The 23,687-nt window shown below is 45.0% G+C and overlaps 1 protein-coding gene across 6 annotated transcripts in view; it reads right to left on the bottom strand.

Moving 5' to 3' along the window:
- Positions 1-23,687, bottom strand: part of LEF1 (lymphoid enhancer binding factor 1) — a 63,144-nt gene that overhangs the window by 6,436 nt on the left and 33,021 nt on the right. For 3 of the 6 annotated variants that reach the window (XR_013950846.1, XM_080591048.1, XM_080591047.1), the window contains exons 4-11: positions 23,049-23,181; positions 19,334-19,424; positions 17,278-17,361; positions 15,306-15,428; positions 14,418-14,580; positions 10,962-11,069; positions 7,346-7,394; positions 6,664-6,704 (exon numbers count right to left, since the gene is read on the bottom strand). Coding sequence is in view for 5 of the 6 variants with exons in the window: in XM_080591048.1 (XP_080447174.1) it covers positions 6,670-6,704; positions 7,346-7,394; positions 10,962-11,069; positions 14,418-14,580; positions 15,306-15,428; positions 17,278-17,361; positions 19,334-19,424; positions 23,049-23,181 (786 nt within the window). In the remaining variant the exon portion in view is untranslated. The remainder of the gene's footprint in view (positions 1-6,663; positions 6,705-7,345; positions 7,395-10,961; positions 11,070-14,417; positions 14,581-15,305; positions 15,429-17,277; positions 17,362-19,333; positions 19,425-23,048; positions 23,182-23,687) is intronic. The other 3 variants (XM_080591046.1, XM_080591050.1, XM_080591049.1) reach the window with 3 other exon arrangements.

Below are 23,687 nucleotides of genomic sequence, written 5' to 3'. Positions count from 1 at the left end.
AAACCACTGCAGAGCTCACACACATCGAGTTCACTTTGACGCAATTAGGTCTTAAAGCCTAGTGGTCCAAAAGACACAAGCCTCCTGCTGTGCATCTCAAAAGACACACATTTTTTTTGGGGGGGGAAAGCAGCTATTCAGCAAAACACAGTCTCGCCTAATAACAAGCAAATGCACGCACCTTAAAACTAATTATGTGTAGTTATTTTGGAAATAATAACATTTCACTTCATGCAATTTCAGTATCCCAGAGGCTCCCAAAACTCCAGAGCTTAATTCTGAGGGAGCTAAATATTCATGAGGGAACCCATAGCTGAGGTTTGCAGGGAGGAAGCAACCTCAGAAGCGATGTCTCCCTGCTCAGGCAAGCCTCCTTCGTTCTCTTACCCGCACCAGTGATGTCCGTGGCAGGAGCACCCGCTCAGCGAGATGGTCACTGCTGGTGCTTCTAGAGGCAGCTGCCTCCAGCCTTGCTCACACTCACGCACCGGTACCAATGCCACCTCTGCTCACAGGCTCACAGCTCTTGGAAGTGCTGGACCCAACAGCAGAAAGCCGGTGCCTGAAAGGTTAGATCGAACCCGATTTGTCTAACGGGCTGCTAGCCTCACATTTAACTGGCTGCACAGCAGTGCTTCGGCTGTGAGCTTCCTCCCCTGTACAGCTTTCCAGTTTGCACACTTTCTAAATTTTTACACGGTACAGTTTTAACAAGCAGGTAAAGGATCGGGGGGGTTTAAAGATAACTTGCATTTAAATTCTTAAAGTAGAGGATTAAGGGACTGGCTGATGTTATAGAAGATTGGCTCTACAAGCGGTGACTTTTGCAACATCAAAACCAGTCTTTGGTTTAGGCTTGTTTTTGTTTTTTGGTTTTGTCGTCAGGATGGCTGGCTTTGCATTCATATGTCAGAAGACCTCTTAAATTCAGTCACAATCTCTGAAAGTCAGAGGCCGACAGAAACTAAACAATGCTAGTTTGCTAGACAAGCTTTGACAGAATTGCATTTACATGCAACTCTGTTGGCATTAGAGGACAGACTTCACCCAAGCTTAGTCTCCACAAACAAGTGGGAAAGACTTGTGACAATGTCATAACAACACGTCAGTCTCCCACTTTGAACTTTGCCATGTGAGCCCACTACAAAAAGAAAACACAATACAGACATGAGATGAGCGCTAAAACGCTCAGGTTTTGTTCCAATTTGGAATGGAACTGCATTCTAAAATCTTATGGTTTTTCCTTATGAAACAGTTTGTTTCCACAGTTTTCTCATGACCTTCGAATCCTCAGTCTGGTGGCAAGTTTACTAAATCCACCAACATACACAGCTTTCAGCCAGAAAAGAATGGTGCCTCGGCAGCCTACTCCCTGTCCCCACCCTATCCCACAGGAAGGGTGTTAGAACAATGCTATGCCTTCTTTCTAGCCCAAGCCTCCTACTGCTAACACCTTAGAAGTGAAACGATACGGCTTTTAATTTCTGCTAAGCGTGGTTGAGAAGCTCTAACTCCACAGCAGCATCTGCAACTCAAGCACGGGCAGATCGCACAGGTTGTAGGTGTCCTCCTGCCGAGTTATCTAGTTTTGCCCTTTGCCATTTAAGGCTGGAAATGCTGCCTTCGTTGCTGACCTCCTTAAACCCTTTGGTTGCAAAAACTAACATTTTGTAAATACTGGCAGAGTCTCCTTGTTTTGTCAATCCCGTGCCTATGTTGACTGTCTGGCTGAAAGCGTTCTGTTTCTTATTTAGAAAACCTGTGCTCGGCCCCTACCTTGCCTTGCCCTTATGCCTCCCATAGTCGCTGGCTGCACCTAAAATAGCTTGCGTGCCCGCCCTTCGCAGGCTGGAAAAGGAAAATGGGGAACTCCATATGCTCTGCTGCATCTCTCCCAGCAGGTGTCAGTGCCCTTCTGTACCTGCCGCCTAAACAGGAGCCGGCTTCCCTTCATGTTTGCTCTTTTGATGTTTTTCTTGATGTCGGAGAGCCTGAAAGAATGGAGGTTTCCTATCTCCCACCCTGGAAGGCTCGGTGTTTGGTTAGAATTAGTTGCAGGAGGGGACCTGTGTGAGGGCTGCACCCCTTGTCTTTGGAAGTTCCTATGCCTGGCTGAAAAAGGTTGATGCTAACTGAAGTTAGTAACGATTTTGATCATATAAATACTTCAATCCATCAAATGCTCTTCATTTTTTACTCTCTTCATTGTCTTTTTTATAAATTCCCCCAGCTCTCAAGCTTTTACAGAAATGTTATGGTCAGCATGGTCCAAATGCCTCTTGTGATTTTTTTTTTTAAGCTGAGGGAACCTTTGCATGGAATTAGCCACCAAAGATGCCATGTACCTGTCTGTGCTGATGGCTTTAAATGTTGAAAGATGCTGTGCTATAATAGCCACACAATTTGAAGGGGAGAGCAGCAAACTAATTGTTTTTAGTAGTAGCTGGTAGTGGTCAATCCTGGCCGGGAGATGGCAAAGTCCTGCTGCTGAGGTCCCCTTTTTGCTTTTCTCCCACAGCACAGAAGGTGAGGGTGACGTGTTGTAGCATTCCTTTCTGGCCCTCTTGCCTATACTGAAAACCTCCGTTTATAGGCAGGAGAGGGAACAGGGAAACACAGGTCACAGAGGAAACATTTATCTTCAATCAGGACATGTCCCTACGCCACTGTCACCGCGCAGACTGTCACCCACATGAACTTCTGCACAGATCCTCCGCACTGTATGTGGGAGTAAAGGGGTATGGATAGGCGTGAGATGTTTGTTTCATTTTAAACTACTCCGGCAGCAATTTCAAGCGTGCTGGACAAGCCATGTTAGAAAATGTGCCTCAGAAAACAAGGTACCACATCCCCTTTGCATCTCTTTTCTAGGACACTGGCCAGAAACCCACGGTCAACTATGACCGCAGTCATCAGCTGGTTCTTTTCCACAGCGTGCTGGCTGTAAATCAGCCCACTTTATATTCTGCTTTCACAACCTAACTCCACTTTATGTCTAAGTAACGAGCAAAAGATAATCCAGTCATAGATTTCTTGTTACAGCGCTATCCAAAGTTTCTCCTTTGCAGAATTTCCATCTAGGAGTTTTGAAACATTACAGATTATTCATTGCTTAACGTTAAGCAGTCTTAATCCGATCCCTTTAAGTGCTTCTGATTGTAAATCAGTATTAGTCAAGTTTCCTCATTTTTGAAAACTTTGCTAATCTGGATGCTAATTGTCACAGAATTTTTGCAAGCCACAAATTCACTTCTCACAGGTTTTCAAATGTCTATAACACTTCTCTATCACTCTTTTTAGCCCTTGAAGACATGCCAAAACACAATGTTAAATTATGTAGCTTGTGAGGACTTCCCAATTGCATCCTGCCATATATCAAATGACGTGCCTTTTGCAATTACCACATGCAGCAAGGCATAAAAAGTTAACTATTTCCATGTTGCGGAATGATCAGGGGCATTTCTTAGCACCCTTCTACTACCTCAATGATTTAAAAATACTCATGAGATGCTAAAATATTGTTTTTTCCTCCCAAAAGTCAAATTGGGTAGGAAATTAGTAATCACCACTTCTGTCATAGAACTGCTCCCATTTAGAAATCTTCTGGAAGAGGACTTTCTGAAAAAAAAAAGTCTTTCTGAAAGGTATTCAACAGGCAGTCTTCACATTGTCCTTGATCTTAGCTCTCCTCATTTCCCCTTCTTCCTGGCTTTTTCCAAACTCATTTTTTTAGCATTATCTGGTCTTACACCACTCTCAGTTGATTTCAAAGGAGAGAATAATAAATAAGAGTTACTTCTTCAACAAATGGAAGCTAATTGAAGCATTGTGTTGGGCCATATGAACCGAAGACAAAAATCCCACCTGGAGGCTGTTCTGCAGCTCTTCAAGAGTATCCCTGGGTAATTTGTCAAGGACTGGAGTACCAGGTCACAGTATTCCTAAAACTCTCTAATACTAAAGCGTTTTTACAAATTGGCAGTTCAGCAGGCTGGAGGGTATAGAGGAACTCAGCTAAATCCTAAGCAGTGAAGCTGTAAGGAGTGTCCTGGTGTGTACAGCCCTGGGAAGAGGAGCAACTTCATGCTATCATCTTGATTTCACCGCTCAAATGAAGAGCAAGCCAAAAACCTGGTCAGAGGTCTGTCTTAAAAATCAGTTATGTTCTGAAGTGTTCACGGAGAAAGAAAAAAAAAACACTTTCACAGTCTCTTAAATCATTTCTGTTTGCATGTCTCCATATCTCTTCCGTTACTTTCCTCTGAACATCCCACCACGCAACCCTCCCACCATTTCATCCTTCTCACTTACATCACCGTAATTACAGCCCTGGCTGATCTCCTTTGTGCTGATCTCGAGATTCTTTCTTTGGTCTTGCCACCTACTCATTTCTGATTCTTCTCAGATAACAGAATGCTTGTCTCCTTCCCAGACCTCCCACCCTCCTTCCCCCTCTGCCTTGCACCAGCCATACGAGTAAGGAAGCTAGTGTTTTCCTGTCTTCAAGAGCTCTTTGCGGCGCTCACTGAAAGGCATTCCCAAACTTGTCATCTCCATCCAGTAAAGACTACAACAGCTCTGCTGTGGGCCTGGTAAAATATTACGCTTGTGGGCAAAACATTCCTTGGATTAGGTTTGCAAAGGGCAGGAGTCTTAACCTTCAGAAGTTTACTTTGAAGTCTGGCTGATTCGGGTTCCCTAAATCATCCTGTGCCTTTACTTCCAGCTAGAGCACATCTGTACGTCTCAGAGGAGAGCACTCACTCGGCATGCAACTCTCGGTGAAGCTGCCGACGCGCGCCCACGTGGAGTCACCAGCACACTTCCCCTTCAGTGCAAGACGATGCCTCCCTTTCTCACACTTCATGGTATAAATTGCATGAGGACAGAGACAAGGATATTATAACAGTTTCCACACCATTACGGAACTTAAGGGACGGACAGAAAGGATGTAGAGGTAGAAGAGAAAAAGAAAACCCACATATTCATCATCTTCTATTTCTACTGATTCTCTACTATGGGAAATGCAAACAGAAACTCCAACAAAAGTACCTGGGTGTAGGCAAGGCAGCCATCCTTAGAGTGTAACGCATCCAAGAAACCAAACATTCCCCAGCTTTTAACTGTCACATGAACCCTAATCATATTCCATTCCTAATTAAGTTCTGTGCACTAACTTAGATATGCCAAAAGATATGCCAAAGCACAATGTTAAATCATGTAGCTCGTGTACCAGTCGCGTGTTGTTTGCTGGTGCTGTGTTAACATCAAAGGGAAAAGTACTCACAGCAATCGTGGACCTGGGCAGCTAAGCCGAAGTATCAATTATAAAAGTCAAGGTTAAAGCACTTGCTCTTTTTTGTTGCTTTATAGGTATAATACTTGGGACAGTCACTGTAGCCACACTTTACAGCTACATTTGTTGTATCGCCTACAGAACCCAAATGCTAAAATCCACACCCAAAATCAGCACGAGTTAGGCATATCGCAAAGAGCAAGGCTGTCAGCTTGCCTGAAAACCTTTTCCTTAGCAGGAAGAAAAAAAGCATGCATTTTGTCTTTTCCCTTCTTTTCAGCTTTACAAAACCGAACCAAAACAGCAAACCCTTAAACCTCAGCAAGTTTAGCCTAACTGGCCTGCTGGTTTAAGTACAGGAGAGGCCTGGACCGTGCTGGCTGGCTGACGATGGACACACTGCACGGCACAAACTTAACTTGGCTCCCTCCGGCTGCAAGTCTGAGCAGAGGGGACAGCCAAGAGGAGGTTGCTTCGCTGCCTACCGAGTGCCAAGGGGATCATGTGGCAAAACAAGTCAGAGGGAGAGGGGAGAAAGAGCCCGTTTCTGTTGTAATGCATACGGCAGCGGAGAGCATCACTTTTGCATGGTTCCTGCAATTCTCAGGGATCTCCCAAGAGCAGTCTGGGTTAATTAGACTGCGCAGAAGTACCTATAATGTCCAATGAACTCCATTCCTACCAGAAAACGTATCACACTGAGACGAAGAGAAGGCCCAGCCTTCCAACACAAGCACTGAGAAGTGAGGATCTCACTGCGGTACCGCGCGCGCTCACAACCCGGCTGGATGGTGTTGCTGGATATGTGCAATACCGAGTGTGGTTCCACCTCCTGGAGGTGGCATGAAGAGAGAAAACACAGGCTGGAACTACAACAAAGAAAACTCCACACCGCACACAAAATACCACCGCACAACCGAGGGAAAAAAATCTGATACAGCTGAAATACAGTCCCATTTTCTTAGCAGATGTTTTGTTAGTATACAGGTGAATAAACAATTTTTTAAAAAAGTGTCGGCACATAAAATGTACTCCAAAGCCAGCTTCTAGCCTGCTCTTTCTAAGCTGTGGCATTTTGCTGGCTGGGAGGGTTTGCACTGCTTCATATAAACCCATCCTTGTGCTTAACAGGCAGACTTGCAGCGAGTCAGTGAGGTATGGTCAGTTTGGAAATATTAAGGTTAAGAAGTGAAATGGTGGACGCCTAGTAGATAGCCGGTATAAAAACCATCAGTAGTCAAAGTCACATTAACTTTGGGATATGATACTTCTGCAATTTTTGCTAAATTCATATTATCGCATAAAATTTATAAGAAAGCTTATTTTACAGTTCAGTTTTATCAGGAAAGCTTTAGAGATGTTCTTACCATGCTTCAGATGTAGGCAGCTGTCATTCTGGGGCCTGTACCTGTAGAAGATTGTTTTCCTTTAACAAATTCCTGTTACAGAGTTTTTGCACATTCCAAATAAGTCTGTTTGCTACAGCATTACATGGATTTTTTTTGCGTTTTTGGTTTTGGGTTTTAATTCTTATGGTTCTTATACCAGCCATTCATGTTGGGGAAAACAGTGTTTCTTTTTGTGTGTTTTAAAGGCAAAGAGGAGACCTCACTGATGCTTTTAGCCAGCCTACTGGCAGCTGTTAGTGCAGATGGAAATGTAAAATACAGTGATAAAAACTAAAGCGGCTACAAAAAGGTCAGTGTAAACTTTCCAGTGTCCAATGGTCCCACACAGCATTTGAGATGAAGCCTAAGGATGATACAACTGACGGGGAAGAAAAGCAAAGGTAAAGCAGGAGAGTGATTGCAGCAAGGCATAAGTTCAGCCAAAGATGTTGATGCACTCAGGAGAGTTATATGGGGAGGGGTAAGGGAAAGGAAACAAGTATTGTGTGCCTTTTTACAAGCTTGCATTCAAAGTGAAGTATCTTAAAACATCAGTCAGAAGCAAATTCTTAGAGAACAGCATGTAAAAATTAATAGCACAAGCCCTGGTTTCTGAAATATACCTGGAGTGAGTGCTAAGTAAGAGTTGGTCATGGCCTACCTGATGCTGATTCCTGCAACTTTTCTCTCTTCCTCTTCTTTTTCTTCCCCTGCAAAACAGGCAACTTTACCATACCAGTACACACACACAATGTCTTTTATCCCTCCCCTGCCTCACAACATAGAAATGAAAGCCAGCTGGACACTGAAAAAGTGGTTAGGGAAAAAAAAAAACATCTTTTCCGGAGCAGTTAAAACCCTTTCTAACCCACTTCCAACTGTTTCATTGGTAACAAGGTTTGCTCTCAGCATCTACGGAGAAATACGCACACGAGCAATACACATTTTTCTATCCAAATTGAAATACAATTTCTGGCAGTTCTTCAACTAACGCTTGCAGCCACAAGCATCCGAAAGACTTCTCGTGCTTAATAAACCGATGACACAAATGTTGATATCCTAATTTATGGCTCTCACGAGAACCCTTCACACATTCAGATACTTACGCTGTCGTACATGGCAGCAGCGGACAGGGTGTTGAAAGTACCTAGGACAACCACGGCTTGTCCCCAGGGTGCAAGCCAACCAGCTAAAACCGTGCTGATAACGCCTGTAACTTAACCAAAGCCGAGCCTTGTGTGGCCGTGCCTGGCGAACTAGCAGCGCGCCGCGCACGTCACGGGCTGGAGCGCGGTGCGGTACCCTTGGCGTGACCGAGGGGCAGGCCAGAAACGGACCTCGGGCAGCTGTCTCTGCTGGACACCACGCTGGCACCAGTGTGTCAGCACGGGCTCGTCGTGCCAACCCACAAAGTCGGCCTTCTCCCGCGCCCTCAGCTATGGAAAAGGCCAGAGCTCCCGGTTCGCACAGTCTGTCAGAAAACAAAGGATCGGTTTAGGCCCACAATTTTAAACCTCAGTCATCTCGCGTTGCCCTAATTGCCACCTTGATATTCTGCCACAGAACTTCTCTTCCTTGCCCTGCGTTGCCAGCCTTGTCAGTCAAAACTTTTCCAAAAGAAATAAAAAGAAGCAAAAGAAAATTTATATCCGTTTATATTTTAAGAAAACCTTCAAGCTGCGGGAGAGGCTTGAAGAGATGAGCTCCGGCCAAGCTCGGCGTGGCTGTGGTATGTGGCTCCGCCGGCTCTGCCCTACGCCCCCCAGGCAGAGGTTAGGGTGCCAGCACATCTGGCAGCCACCAACGCGTGTCCCAGCACCGTGCTGCGCGGGGCGGCCGCAGACGGGAAGGGCAGAGCTGCAGGGATGTGTCTTCCCTTCGGCCGGCTCGGCGGGGCGACGGGAGACGGACAGCAGGTTTGGGAAAGCAGATTTTAAGGGTGCTGGGAAATTCAGGGTGGTGTGCTCTATCACGTAGGCAGCAAGACAACGCTGCTTTGCAGAGGCGTCGCGTTACTGCAGATGTTTACATGGAAAAATCACGCAAGGAGAATTTTCTTTTATTCTCTAAGTCTGGCTGACTTCAACTGAAACATACTGAAAGCTGATTTGAGATCCATCTATGGATAGCAGAAGTGGAAGATAAGAAGGAAAAAGCTGGCCTGAAAACTAATTCCCGGCAGCTCCGGCATACACAGACACCACCACGGCATGAAAACACTGTTCTTCTCATGACTGTCACACGCCTTTGAAGGACTGCTCTGGGTGTCAGTAATAAAAAACACAATAAAAACTGCGCAGATATTGTCAGCAGTTTAACAACAACGCATGACATTTTCTTGAAACTTCTGAACTCCTGAGTAACCAGGCAAACCAAACCAGAAGAATTAAAACCAAGTAGTACATTTTCTTAGAAGTCACTGTTTTGTCAAATCAGCTGCAGGAAACAGGGCATCTCTAATTCACTTTCAACCCCAAAATATTGCAGCAATCTCTCTGCTAACTGTATAGTTTCATTTTTGACGGCAAGTTAGCAAAAACGGAGGAAAAAAAGGATGACTTAGACCTTGAAAGGTGTCAGTGATAATCTGCGGTCTCCTATGACCGCCTTCTCAGCACTGCTGCAGCTTAGGCCTGGGTTCCCGGAGTGGCTGCGAGGACTGCAGGAGGAACGCCAGCAGGATCCTCTGGTGCAACACAGGGCTGGAGTACGTCAGAGCTATACTGCTACACGGGATGTAAGTAGGAAGCACATCTAAGAGAGAATTTGTAGGTGCCACCTTACGCACGCAAAATGTCTTATCGAGGCATTTAGGAAACCACAGGTCTGCTGCTTGTGCTGTATGGCAGCACGCTGTGGCAAAACACATCGGGTTCACGAAGTCAACACGTCCGGGTGTCACAGGGCAGTGCTCCCCAGGTAAAGTAAGCTACTGAAGGAGACCTCTTCTGCTACTTTAAAAGCCGGCCACAATGTGCAAGGCTGACGTTGGTAAGCGTGAGCTAACACAGCTCTGAAGCAGTCTGATTCTCCAGCAAGCTCACGATAACTGAAGACCCCTTACTTTCAGGGAATGTATCTCCAAGGCCCTGTTTGTTCCCAGGTGTGTTTCAAGACAGCTCTGTTGACACTGTCTGGTTACTGGGAATAAACCCTACCTGCATAAGGTCACGACAGCCCATCTGCTAGGAAAGACGGCCGTGTAAAACAGGCAGCAACAGGCTGAAACAGGCTGCCAGGGCTTACAGTAGTATTTGTGCTTACAAAACTGGGCACGGATGTCAGCAAGACCAAGGCGTTTGCTTCAGAGATGATCACATGGTTTCTGTGTCAACACCTTCCGTGCCAAAAATCTCCCTCAGAGACTCTGGCTTACAACAAAAAAAAAAATTTGTTTGAACTGAACGGTAGCTGTGTTGGATTGGAAATGTTGAGTACTTCTGCAGCCTCTGTTAACGCTGTATTTAGGCGCTCCCCAATCCTCAGTGTCCACAAGACATAACTGGAGAAATACTATAGTCCACCTAATGCAGACGGGAAACTGAGCCAGATATAGCATGTACGCTTCGAAACACAGTAAATAATGTTACACCTGATGGGGGACAGAAAGGTTTTGAGCTTCATTATGTAACATACAGCTACACTGACTGCTTATAGCAAGCACACTAGTATAACTGTGCAGTGCAAGCTGTGCAACGTGGTAATAGTGTTTGACATTTAATTATAAAATATGAGCAATCGTAAAAAAAAAAATCTTAGCTAAATTTCTTAACCTCGCCAAACTATAAAAGCAGAATCTATCATAAGGTTTATCTATACAAATTTTGCAGGCTTTATTTCAGGGGTGGAGCATCCAGAATTACCTCCAACTGAAGTTCAGCTTACACCACTACCCCTGGGCTTTAGGTTCTCCTGAAAGGGAGGCACCCCTTTTATTTTTTGCTCAGCTCTACAGAAGATTTCTGGACAGCAAGTGATCAAATAGAAATAATGGAAAATTCACAGCTGTACCGTAGAACATAAGCTTTCAGACAGTACTGATGACTGCCTAAGAAAAAGTTTCTGTGCTATTTTTTTTCCTCGAAAACTGTGACCTTCATAAGATGCATCTCAACAACAACAAAATGTTAAATTTTCTGGATGTTTGAAGTACAAATATAAGGCTTATGTTGTATATTTGTTCACCATCCCTCCTACCAGATATTTCCACAAGCTAGAAGCGAAAAAAAAAAAAAAAAAACCTGTTAGGTAAAGGAACCTTCAACTGAGCGACTTACATAGTTGTCTCTTGCAGACCAGCCTGGATAAAGCTGCATGTGTAGCTGCCTTTCTTTACGAGCTAGTTCATAATATTTCGCTTGTTCTTCACGGGAGAGAGCATGCCACTGCAAACAAAATTAACATCGCATTAGACCTGGAAATAACTCATACCTAGGCAACAGATGACATGAGCAAGTGTTTTTGTGACTTTGATTCAGTCCTCCATTGCAAAAATGAAATTCATTAGCAGTTACAAGCACCCGTGTTTATTAAACAACTTTCAGGCATTTGTCAGCTCTGTAACTGCCAAGTGCCTTGAGCAAGACAAAAATCATTTATGGAAACAGGGCTCACCATATAATCCGCTCACAGAACCATGCTCTCCCAACACGACATAAAAAAAGAAAAAGAAAAAAAAAAAAAGAAGCACTCCAGCTCCTGACAAAACAGAATGGTTTGTGCTGCTTTCGAAGGGCAGAGAGCTCCCCGCCACAGAAGGGATTGCTGTCTTGCTTTTAAGCAGCAGCTACACACAGGTTTGCAGTACCAACACGGAGGGCACTCAGGGCACTGGCAGGCTTCTGTTCCAAGATCAACCTCTACGTATCGAGCTCCAAGGTACCCGCCTTCTGATTTCTTGTTGTAACAAAGGAAAAGAAAATGGAAACTGCAAAAAGTTTCTAACGTACAAAACCCACAGCACTGTAGTCTTCCAAATTACATGCGTTGACCTGGGTGGCCAAGAAAGGATAAATTTCCTGCTTTCTTTATCTAATTTCAAAATCAAACAAAACCAAAAACCTGCACAGATGAAAAGGCACCATCTACATCGGTATCTAATAATTTTGTAGTTGTGGGAACATCTATTAGACCTGAACCAAAAAGAGAAAAGGAGTTTTATTTAGAATTGGGTTCACTGCTGCAGCTTTAGATGTGTCTTCTTGTTTGACCACATGCACTGGGGGAGAGAGGGATGATGGCAGGGGGGCCACGACAAAAGGAAGGAAGATATTAGAAATACAGACCTGAAATCAGTGAGAAAGTCATGCAAGAATAATTCACAGAACTGGGATTTCAGGTCAAATCACATTTGATTTAATATGTTGTTTTGTTCCATGTTGGAAGATGTGAACTAAAGGGCTTGTCTGTCTTGACAAGTTCGATGTGTTAGTGAGAGCACAGCAGCTCTCAGCCTGTTTGCAGCTCTCACGTTCCACACACACATTCCAGAACTGGAAGGTACTGAGCATTCAAGGAATGAGCATTTTTCATTTGCGCCTAAGTAGTCAATAGCAAGTAATCTGATAAAAGCAAAGTTACAACTGTGGAAAAAAAATTCCACATGAGCAACTGAGGCAGCCAAATTTCAGTACAGCAAGAGGCAGGACAAGAAGGGTCAGACCGCCTCAGTGACAGGTGGAACATTTCTGGTTCAGTGCAAATGGAGTGAAAAACCTTAAGAAAATACGATAAGGGGACGGCCCATTTCTCTGCAGACATTATTTGCTGCTAACAGGAGGACAGACGGAGAACAGCTGCCTTACCAGAAATATGAAGGTAAAAAATCTAAGAATGGAAAGTTATTTTTCCACTCAGAACATTGTTAGAATTTTTTACAAATTATATAGAGCTTTTCTGTAGCTGCCTGCCTCTTTCTGCTTCATTTTCTATTGTCACTTGTACTCAGAGTTACAAAACTGTTCCTTGTATGGCGGTGCCACTGGACTTGCATTTCTCGCTGGCTTCAGTGCCCGCATTTAAAACTCTCTGAGCTAGAAAAGAGCAAAACTGGGACTCCAAAACATGCAGAGAAATCTCTGGATTAGAAGGTGGTTTTTTTCTTAGAAGTTGGCTTCCTTCCCTGCTGCAGACCTGGAAGGTCCCTAAGGCTGCCATTTCACTGAGAGTTGTTTTTATGCTTTGACCCTTGCTTGCTGGGTGTGAAGGAGTAATGATAATTTAAACCCAGAGCCCACAGAGGCACAAAGGTGGGTGGGAAGGAGAGGAAAAAGCTCTCCTTAGTTAAAGCGGAGGATTTCCAGCCTTGGGCTTCCGGATTAAGCGGTAGCATCAGAGAGCCCAGCAGCATGCAAAGCGTCAGCTCTTGGGAACAGAGGCTCCTGTTCCAAAGTGGCAGAGAGTATAGTAAATAGTGACCAGGATGACTGAACACAAAACATTTGATAATAATTAATCTCCCTGCAATTATATGGGATAACTCATGCGTTGTTTGTACCACAGAAAAGTGGAACCTGAGGTACTTTTACTTGGGAATAGAAGTCAAAGCAGTGGAAAAAGCATGGAGCAGAGCACTGAGGTCTGATTCATTAGCAAAATGGAGTTAAACAAGCCACTGCCACCACTCAAGTCAAGAAAACAAGACTCACATACTCAGCAACTAAGACGAATTACTGAGGGGGTGAGAATGTAGAACATGATCATAGAGACTTGCATGCAAGGATGGAAAATGCAAGCAGCAAGGTGTCCTTTAAGAGGAAGCAACAAGAACATCAGAGAGAAAGAAGAGGGCTAAAGGAACCGGGACAAGCAACAAGAGATTTCTGCACTGTTTAAGGGGGTAAAATAGGTCTTCAGACGAGAAGCAGCTAAAGTTGTGCACTGACTTCCCACTTAAAAGCACAGTTTTTTCAGAGAGCTGTAGTGCCTCTTGATACTGACTTAGGCAGGAGTCAAAAATGGGGTTCACTGGGCAAGGGGATTTCAAGAATCCATACTCCACTTGCTACAAATGCCATCCCTTTTTTAATTTTCGGAACAATCAAATTCAAAGTGGGTACGTATCTCTGCTGCATTCCCTTTGGAAGAACAATACTGACAGTGAGCACGAAGTTTGTAATTATGGGTTGGCCTGCAATTTTTCAGAGCATGGAAAGAAAAAAACATGCCTACGATGCCACAGAACCAAACGTCTCTCAGCAAGGCCATTGAGAGGCTCTGGGATGTGTTCTGGGATCATCAGTACTCAGCTGGTTACTTCAGAGGTATTCAAAACTTGACAAGTCCCTGAGCAACCTGAGGTAACTGGACCCGCTTTGAGCAGGTGTTGGACTGAACCACCTCCACAGGTCCCTGCCGATCGACGTGATTTTACAATCAGACCCTGGTTGTATTCACTTTTCAGTTCTATCTCCGTTGACGTTCAGAGTTCATCTTTGAATGGATCCCAGCCTAAGGGAGGACATAGAGGGTGATTTGAATGCTCCTTCCATGTGTCGATGATAATTTTTCCTGCCTGAGGTGCTGACATGAATGGAACAGACGCCAGTTTGATGAGGAGGAAAAAAAATCAAGACCTTGCTTTTATTTTCAGTCGCATGTTTTATCTTCTATAGCTAATTTGATAGTTGCACATTAGTTAGCACCTCAAGCAGAAAGTGAGCCATCACACCCACTAAAGGGAAACACACAAATTAGCAGCACACGTGAGCACACACACACCCTTCTGTACATACCCTTCTGCCAAGAATCTGGTTGATAGCTGCGCTTTCTTTCAGAGTACACTCTGCTACAACGTTCGCTCTCATTTCTTTCATGTACAACATGAAAGCATTCAGAGGTTTCTTAATATGAGGTCTTTTTGGCTCTTGTTCTTTTCTCTGTTCGTGCTGAGGCTTCCTAAAACGTGGTGGGGGAAGGGGGAAGGAGGAAAAAAAAGCATCTATTTACCTTCAGCCTAAAAAAACCCCACCCAAATGAAAATTTCCAATCAGTGGTTACAGTGAAATAACTCCTAAGAACGTGAATTTCAGTGGCTATGTCCCATCCCCTTTCACGTCTTTTCAGAGAACTGACTTAATGTAAGGTGTTTGGCTGATGAGCAAATAACATTTGATCTGTGAATCTGCTCCAGATTCATCACCTATCTCCCCTATTCTCTTTTTGAATGGTTATCTGCAGTACCCTTGCAGGCCACTGCTACAGGCAGGAGGATAGCTCCTCATCTACTTCTTTCTTAGGCCTTTTGCCTCCAGGCACTAAGCAACAATGTTGCTTTCTACTAGTAGATTTTACAGTTCAGACTTTTTCCAGTAGAAGCTCATGAGTTCACACTCAAGCAACAACCTCAGGTAGACTGGTCCATGATTATGTTGGAATCAAGACGATTGCTGCTGATAGCTAAAAAGTGCTGGACTGGAATGAGCAACGGCTTCATGTTTCATTACTCTTCTAAAAAGTCGCCCTTATCTCCTTTTTTAGTTATATAAGGAGTCAAAATTCAGAGATGTCATGAAAGGTATTTCTTTTTTTTCTCGTTTGTTTTAGACCTTGACATTTCTTCAGATAGCATTAGCTCTCAAACATTTATTGATAAAGGGCTTAGCGCGGAAAGGCAGACTCACACATGCATTAGCTCACTGTCGTTGTGCGGATGTTCTTGTTTTACTTGAGGTGTTACAATAGCTGGGTGAGGGATTCCAGTTGTGTGAGGGCCTGGAGGACCAGGAATCATGTGATGTGAAAACCTAAAAGAAAAAACATAGGAAGGTCTATAACCCTACTGAAGACAGGCATCAAACAAATATGACAGCAGCAGGTTGCCCCAAGAATGCAAACACCATGGAGCTTGCAAGGGAAGGACAATTCTTTAAGAGTGCATGAAAAATATTTGGCTAAGATTCGTGCATTGTAGCTGCTTTTATTCAAGAAAAACAAAAATCAGTCAATGTTTTGGTTTTAAATAAGTTATTTTATTACCTTTCAGGCAAATAGTTTTATCAATGCACAGGAGAAACATTTAGTGGTCGTACTGTTGCACTGACTAGCAATAGAAATACACATTTCTTAACCAAAAACTGTATTTCCACACCAAGATATAAACATTCTTAAAATATCCACCACCAGCCAATGCGAAGGAGGGAACTGCCATGCAGAAACAAATAAAATAAAAGAAGAAGTCTTTTCAAGAAGTCCCTGGTAGCTCTGTATGGAATCTCTTACTTTTCGAGGTACTTAAACGAAAAGATTTTAGCATCACCTAAACTCACTATCCTCCCCTCAAATGCTTAAACTAATTATGATGAAAAATTCCTGCATCTTGGAAGAAGGAATTAAAAAAAAGAAAGACTTGTCCTAAGTAAAACTTCCTTCCATCTGTACAAGAAGGAAAATAAAAAACAAAACAGCAGCACTAACTCCATCATCCCACCCTGCTAACCCAGCTCATCCTCAAGGACAGCTGAGAGTGACCTTCAGGGTGCTGAGCACTGCAAGCCCAAGTGCACAGGAAAACCTGCATGCTTTGCTTTGAATTGGTGGAATCCCCCACTAACATCACAAGCAAGCTCACGCGCTAAAGGTTTGCTGAATGAGCGCTGGTTAAGGAATTGCATTCAGCCTCTCCTTCTCCATTCCCTAGTCCCTTTGGCCTTATCCTCCACTCCATCAAAATAAAGCAAACACAAAGCCCTGTAACCAATTGGGTGATTTTATTATACAGAAAGAACGGCTTTTCTTCCCAGTCACCCTGACAGGCACATGCTTGTCATTTCCCCGCAAAGAAGTGAAGGGATAGCGATAACCCAAAGGCACCCACGCAAACAGAGGCAAGAGGACCTACCACTTATCAAGTGGCCTGTCTTAATTCCCCGTGCAAGAGGATGTGTCTTCTACAGATCACACACACACACACAAAAAAAACAAGAACGGTACATTGCAACCTTGTGTACACCAAGCACAGGATGCAGAAGCTGTCTTTAGAGTGCAAAAGCAGAGGAGAGGAGGTCTGGAGTGTGTCACGGCCAAGTCTCAGTTAGCATTGCTTGCTTGCACTTAGACATAAAGACAGTGCCTGAGTCACACACCAGTACGAATACACCGTGTTGGCATCCCTCGCCATTAGTGGCCTTGGGCTATGAAATATCTACCTGCGAGCAAGTTTCTACACGGAGTGATACCTAAATGATTCGAGACTAATTACCAACAACTTGGAAATTAAAACTACAGAGTGCAGACTAGAGTGACAATCCACCTGGTTTCATACTTGTGTGAGTAAAAACAAAGTATGCATGTTATACATTGCATCTAGGAAGGAACTAATGACTCATTTCAGACGAAACAGATCAATTAACTGCTGACAATTTACCGGTGCTCCTAATTGCAATACTTCAGAGACTGCCAAGAAAAATGCTGAATGAAACCAGTGTGGGATCCAGGCAAACTGTATATACACATACACGTTAAATAAAAATGTACGCATAAAGTTTTAGCTGACTGAAAAGCAAGCAAAGGCAGACCAAGATGCAAGCAGAAGAGCAACTTGCCCTCTAGTGCCAGCAGTTACTCCCCAGTCAGTCATTCACCTCCTACACCTACCTGGACATGGAAGGGTCGACTGAGAGTGAGGATGGGTAGGGCTGCCTGAATCCACTCGAGATGGGATATACAGGCTGACCTTGCCTGAGGTCACAGAAGAAAGGAACCCATCAATCACATGATACCGTATTCAATAGTTACTCTAGAGCTGTAAGCACTTGATGGGAACTCAGGGTGAAACAAAAGTAGTAATAGGTAAAATTTTCAAGAGTTTGGCTGTATTTAAAGCTAACGAATACTTGAGCACTTAGGACTTTCTCCCTCGCTACTGAAAGGTTCCCAGTCTAGGTCTCCACTGGGGAGGAAAGAAAAACAACCAACCTTCCTCCCCTACAACACACAGGCGTGTACACACACTCTCTCACCTAGATATAAACGCACTGCAATCGGATTTGGTTAGCTAGCTCTTACAAAAGAGGCATTTTATTCCACTGTAGATCAGTGCAAGAACACCGGAGCGTGAATTACCAAGCTAGAAAACCTCTTGAACAGTTTTATCCAGTCTGTGAAAACTTAGGGCTCTCTTCATTTGTATCTTCTCCAGTGTGGAACGAGTGGCCAGCTTTTCTAAGAAACTCTAATTTTGTTTGATAAAAAAAACAACCAAACAACAACCTAAAAGCCCACAACAACACATCTTAGCACATCTTTACTTAAAAGTTCAACCTTTGCAAATTCAGCCCAAATACCTGAACCAGTCCAGCAAGGCCACCACACACATCAATTTGGTTCCAAGAATTACTTATTGAAGGGCAGAGCAGCTTTTCAGAGCTGGGGGAAAAAGGGAGAGTGGCTTTTGTAGGGTTCAGGATATGGGTTTCACACTTGGAGTAAATTATTGGCAACGAGTAATGCTCAAAGGGAAGAGGAAAAAAAAAAAAAGCGGAGGAAGTCTCAGCAGCGCTACCACACAGGAGGCTGGCTACATCCAGCTGCCAATGAGCAGCACCGAACACATTCCCAAACCTTGTAAAATCACAGCTCATCTCTCCTCTTTCTCATGCCGGTTAAGCCTCCTTCCCAGTCCCCTCCCCGCCAGCCTCTGCATTGAGAAACCGTTCAAAAGAAATGATTGACCACATCTGGAAAATGAATGCCAGGAACTGCCTGGTGGTGGTGGAGGTGGTGAGTCAGCCCAGCAGCAATGAGGGGGGAAGGGGGGGGAAGTCAGATGCTTCCATATTTTAGCTTTGTATCTGATAATAATTTGCTACAAAAAGGCATGTGGCCCTTCCTGAAAGATTTGCCAGCAATGAAGCATTTCACCATCTTCTGGTCTCTACTTTCTCTGCCTGTTGTCATCTGGATTATGTTTTCCTCCCATACACAGACACATGAAAAAAATCTACATCTCTCATTGTGTGGGCACACATTAGTCAAGACACAGATTCTAAAGCACTTAAACCGTTGCTGAATTTACTTGCTCCCTGCTCTGACAGAACTGAGGGCTAGTACCTATCTACCCCTAGCAGACATGAGGCATCTTGTCAAACTGATTGCATTGTGAAAGTACCATGCGTTTCCTCCAAAAGGAAGATGACACCTTCAACGGCAGAGAAAGATCCTTCAAGTGCTAATATTAGCAAGAAAAGCAAAATCTCCCAATAACTGAGGCATCTCTCTGTACAGAAACTGTAAAAAGCTGCAAAAGTTTGTTCTCCATTCTGGTGCAGTTTCAAGCCTTCCCCCCCACACACTTCAAAGTTCTTTCTTACCTCCCCTCCCCTCAGTAATTGCAACTTTGTTTATTAAAAATTTACATTTAATTCATTGAGAACTGTTTTCTGCTATCTTTCCAAATGCCAAGAGCCACAAATCTGAGCCATAAGAAATATATAGACTTCAAAGTGAAATCTACACACTTCAATTTCTGTACATGTTCAAAAACCAGATTCAATTCATTTCAAAGATCAACATTTTTTGATCTTTTAAACTTAAATAACATACTCATTTCTTACTGCAGCGACATTCTTATTTTGTAAATGCTGCGATTGATTCAACAACAGCGGAGGGTACAAACATGCACCTTGTCTGAAAAGAAGCTAAAAGATCTTACCAGCCAAGAGGTGGTGTTATCTGTCCAACCCCCCCTGGAGACAAGGGATAGAAGGTAGGGATATCAGGAGCTGGAGGATGTCTGGACATGCCTGTTAAAGAGTACAGAAGAATGAATGACTTTCCCCTCAAAATACTGCAAATGCGAGCTACAGTTCACAGCTAACGCAGCCAGCACTATGATGGAATTAGTGCCCTGGGTGAGAAACAACCACCTTTATGGCCAGTATTGAAGCAAAAGGCCACCCATGCCACCTTCCAAATAATAAATACCTTGCGTACGGTGTTGTGATTCAAATGGAAACACAGGGGAGAAAAAGGCGCAATAAATGTCTCAGTTAAGGACCTGCACAAGTTCAGATTTCCTGTCAGGTGCTTTAGGCAATACCATCCTCTAAGTGTTGTCACCAAACCCAACCGAATCCTGAGGAACTGCTCTAACACGCAGCACGAAGCAAGAGGAAAATAAAGCATTGTCAAAGAGGCAGCACAGCCGAGCTATTAGATTAGGTAAATTGCTACTTGTACGTTCCCACTGGTTCCCTTATGGATTCACAGATTTTGGAAACTTGCTACCACAGAGGATCAGTGGTTAATTAAGAATCATTTTCAGGCCTGTAATGGTCACACTTGATATGATTCATTTGGCTTCCAATTGTCACTCCAGCTCCAACTAAGCTCTTCATCAAGTTGACTCCTGTGGGCTCCAAGGTCAATCTGTTTTGCATTGGTAGTGTTTCATGGAAAAATAAAGAGTCCCATCAGAAACGATCCATCAGCCCTCATTCCCCAGAACACAGAGTCCTACAATTGTAAGAATCACCTCAAGATTAAAGCTAATCCTAGCCCCCAAAGGGCTCCTGGTCTCCATTCTTCACCTCAAACTCGCTCCCCCAAGGGACGTGGAATTACAGTTGCAGAGGCCACAAAGACATTGGTTTATTTAAATGTGTTTGGGGAAGAGGAGGCTGAAGCAGAAGGAATTGTTAAGTCTACTTCACATGTTAAATCAGCTGCTTTAAAAGCGTATTAAATATTTATGTAGTGACACTCCAAACGTCCAAGACTGAGTGCGCTACCTTGAGACTTGGTTTTATAGATTGACGCTGCTGATTCCTCCCCACCCCACCCCACAGTTTGCATTTAAATCTTCTGAATTTAATTATAAGATTTGAGAAATTTCTTTTGGGATTGTGCAGGGGAAAGGATGGAAAACAACCGTGGTGGCGGTAATGCTGACTCCGTCTCTTTGGGTGCCTCAGAAAAGCTCAGTTCTCAGACTTAGGACCACAGCCTGAGGATCGAATCTCTGGCCAGTTGTCTTTTCAGAGGCGTAAAAACAGATGGTGGCTGACAGGAGAGAGAACATTTTGTGTATTCCAGGGTTTTTAACAGTGAGGGAACGCTCTTTCAGAGCGGTTATAAAAGGGTGAAAACCAAGCCTGGCCTCTCATCTTCAGTGACAGCTGATCCTCCTGGGGAGCCATGACTCCACCTCACTCCTGCCAGGCCAAGCTCCGTGTGAGGAGCCAGCCTGTTCCTTCCCCAGCAATGCGCACTTCTGACCCTGGGAGAGGCCAGCTTTTGCTCACAGGAGGGTTAAAAACAACACGAATTAAAGGGAAGGATGAGCTGACCGCCTGGAGGAAGGTGCTGGCCATGTGTCCATCCTGAGGTGCCCGGGGCGCGGGACGGGACGCTGGGGGCAAGCCACCCTGGGCCCCCCCGGCGCCTTCCTGCTGAGGGGTTTCGGAGGAGGAGGGCACCCCGGCGCTCCAGCCCCATGCTGGGAGGCGAGGACAGAAACAATGGTCGGAGGCGTTTGGCAAAGGACCTGAGGGAAAATTTTCCCTTAGCAGCAACTGCACGGGCCACTTCACTGGGGCTGCTCTGACATGCTCGCGGCGCTGGAATGGGGAGCATGGGAAGACCACACACATCAAGGAGACCGTCACAGCAAAAAAAAAAAAAATAAAAACGAAGCCTCCAGCCCACATTGTCCGTCGGCATCTTCGCCAGACGCCGAGCACAGGAGTCAGGAGCCCGTTCAGAAATATCAGAGCTGTGCGTGAGGGACAGGCTGCGCAGGGAAGAGACAGAAACGAGGTGGGAAGGGAGGATGGGCAGCAAACACAAACAAGGTTTCCGGGATGGGTCTGCAGGAGATGAGGAGAAAAATAACTTGCCATCACGGAGTAAGCCAAAGCCTTCTGAGCTCAGGGCTGCGGCATCGGGATGTGCCCCACCAGCCGCAGCTGGCTTTGGCAAGGGGTGCAAATCCCCCACTCTAACATGCACAGCACCCGTGGGGCTTCAAGGCACGAGCACAAATATCCTCTTCCTGGGCACTCGTGCAACGAAGGAAGACAAATGAGGAGAAGGGGGGCTGTGTTTGCTTCCGCTGCTCTGAAAAAAATATTCTATGTGCACTTACAGGCCAGAGTAAATTAAAAAACAAGCAACCACCACATGGCCACAAGGCCATGGTATTATCTGGATGTAGCCCATGTTATTATCGGCATAGCAAGGCCAACGTAAAAATAAAGCATTCAGGCAAAGTCAGAACTAAAAAAGTCTCTCTCCTTGGGTGATGGTGGCCAAACACTGCTCCAAACAAACAGTACAATTCTGTCTGAGGACACGTGTCCAAGTAAGGCAGAGCTTCACCAACTTTTCAGCCAGCTGTTGTGGGACACGTGCATGCAGAAGAAACCCCTTCAGGACCAGCCCCAGACCCTCATACCAGCAGCTACATCCCGACTACAGCAAACAGCTTCATCTGCCCTCTGTTCCCCTCCTTCCTTCCTCACCACCAGCTCTCCCACGGAGGCTTCTCCTTGGGCTGCTCACCCAAACACGTGTTGGATGGGGTCGGTCCTCCCCCTGCAGCCCCCAAACCACCACATCTCCCCTCACCCCAGCCTTTCCAGCTCCTTTATCTCACCCCAGCGCAAACAAAGGCCGCACCAAACCCCTGGGATCACCCACGTGTCCAGAGGGAGTGCTGGGTGCAAGTCCCAGGCTTGGTGCTTCCTCAGGGAGCCCAGCCTGCCCCCAGCAGCCGGGCAGCCTTAACATCACGAGACGAGGATCTGGGCTTGTTTGTTTGTTTGTTGTTGGTTCTGAGAAGTCCTAGGGGCGTGCAGAAAACGGACACCCGTGACTCGGACATGTAAAATGATGCTTTCTGCAGAAGGCAGCAGGTGCAAGAAGGTTAAAAAAAATAAGTCACGTTTGCAAAGCCTTAACTTGTGCAGGCTCTAGACTGTCCTCCTGTATTTTAGGGACAACACTTCAGTTATGCCAGCTACTGTACGGAGGAATTCAGACAGAATTCAGAATATGAGAATTCAGTTTTGATTAAAAGGGAAAAACAGCAGCACTTTGATAACCGCAGCACTGAAGTGCTCTTCCCTGGTTTTTGGGAAAGTGAGGGATGATTGCTGTTTCTGTGTCTGTGCGTTGCAAGCCTCAGGCACAACAGGGGGCGGTGAGGGCTGGCTGCTGCTTATTGAGATTTTAAAAGGCTCTGATGAGTAAAACAAGCCAGAATTATCACATTAGGAAGAGCACGAAGATTTAAAAAGCCAAGTTAAATACCAGCATCACAGCAGAACAGCTGTCTTTGGAAGCGGGCATGCACGGCCGGAACTCTCCCCCCCAGAATATGAAAAGCAAAGCCATCAGCATCATGGGGGGCACGGGGATGGGCTCACCTTGCTTGGAGCTGACGTCGGAGGGGATGTGAGACGGGTGTGACCCTGGGGAAAAGTGCTCATCGCTGTAGGTGATAAGAGGGGTGAGGGGGTGAACCGCATGAGAAGGCTGTACCACTGGCACCTTATTGGACTGCAAGAGAAGGGAAAAAAATAGCGTTAGTGAAATGTAGCTTCTGCGTTTAAAAATCTAATAATAATAAAAGTGCAGTAACAAAATATCGTTTTTATATATTCATATTACTGAAGGCAAAAGGTTTAAAGCGAAGATTTGCCACATCTCTGGCTCACACAGCAACATCAGCTTTATCAGCTTTGCTCCTCTTCTCCATCACGGTCCTGCTTTTCTGCAGGACCACAGCGCAGCAAAGACGACTGCCCGACAAAGCTGGAGGGTGCATCAGGCTTTTCCCCTTGAAATTTTATAAACTCAGGTCGAAATCTCTCAGTCTGTGCAGCAGCTATCTACAAAGTCACCCTTAAGAGCCTGATTTCACATGTTGGCAGTGGCATTTTTGGAGGGGCCAGCTGGGAAGGAGATGCGGAGATGGCTGGGAGCTTTGCCATGTCACCCCAGGGAGGAATCAAAGTGCTGAAAACACCCAACAGGGTCCCGAAAGGGGTGCTGTCAAGCGATGT

This window comes from Anser brachyrhynchus (genome assembly GCF_964034855.1).
Source record: "Anser brachyrhynchus genome assembly, chromosome: 4".
Lineage (NCBI taxonomy): Eukaryota > Metazoa > Chordata > Aves > Anseriformes > Anatidae > Anser > Anser brachyrhynchus.
The sequence above is the reverse complement of the archived record's forward strand: the minus strand, read 5'-3'. Positions and strand labels throughout refer to the sequence as shown.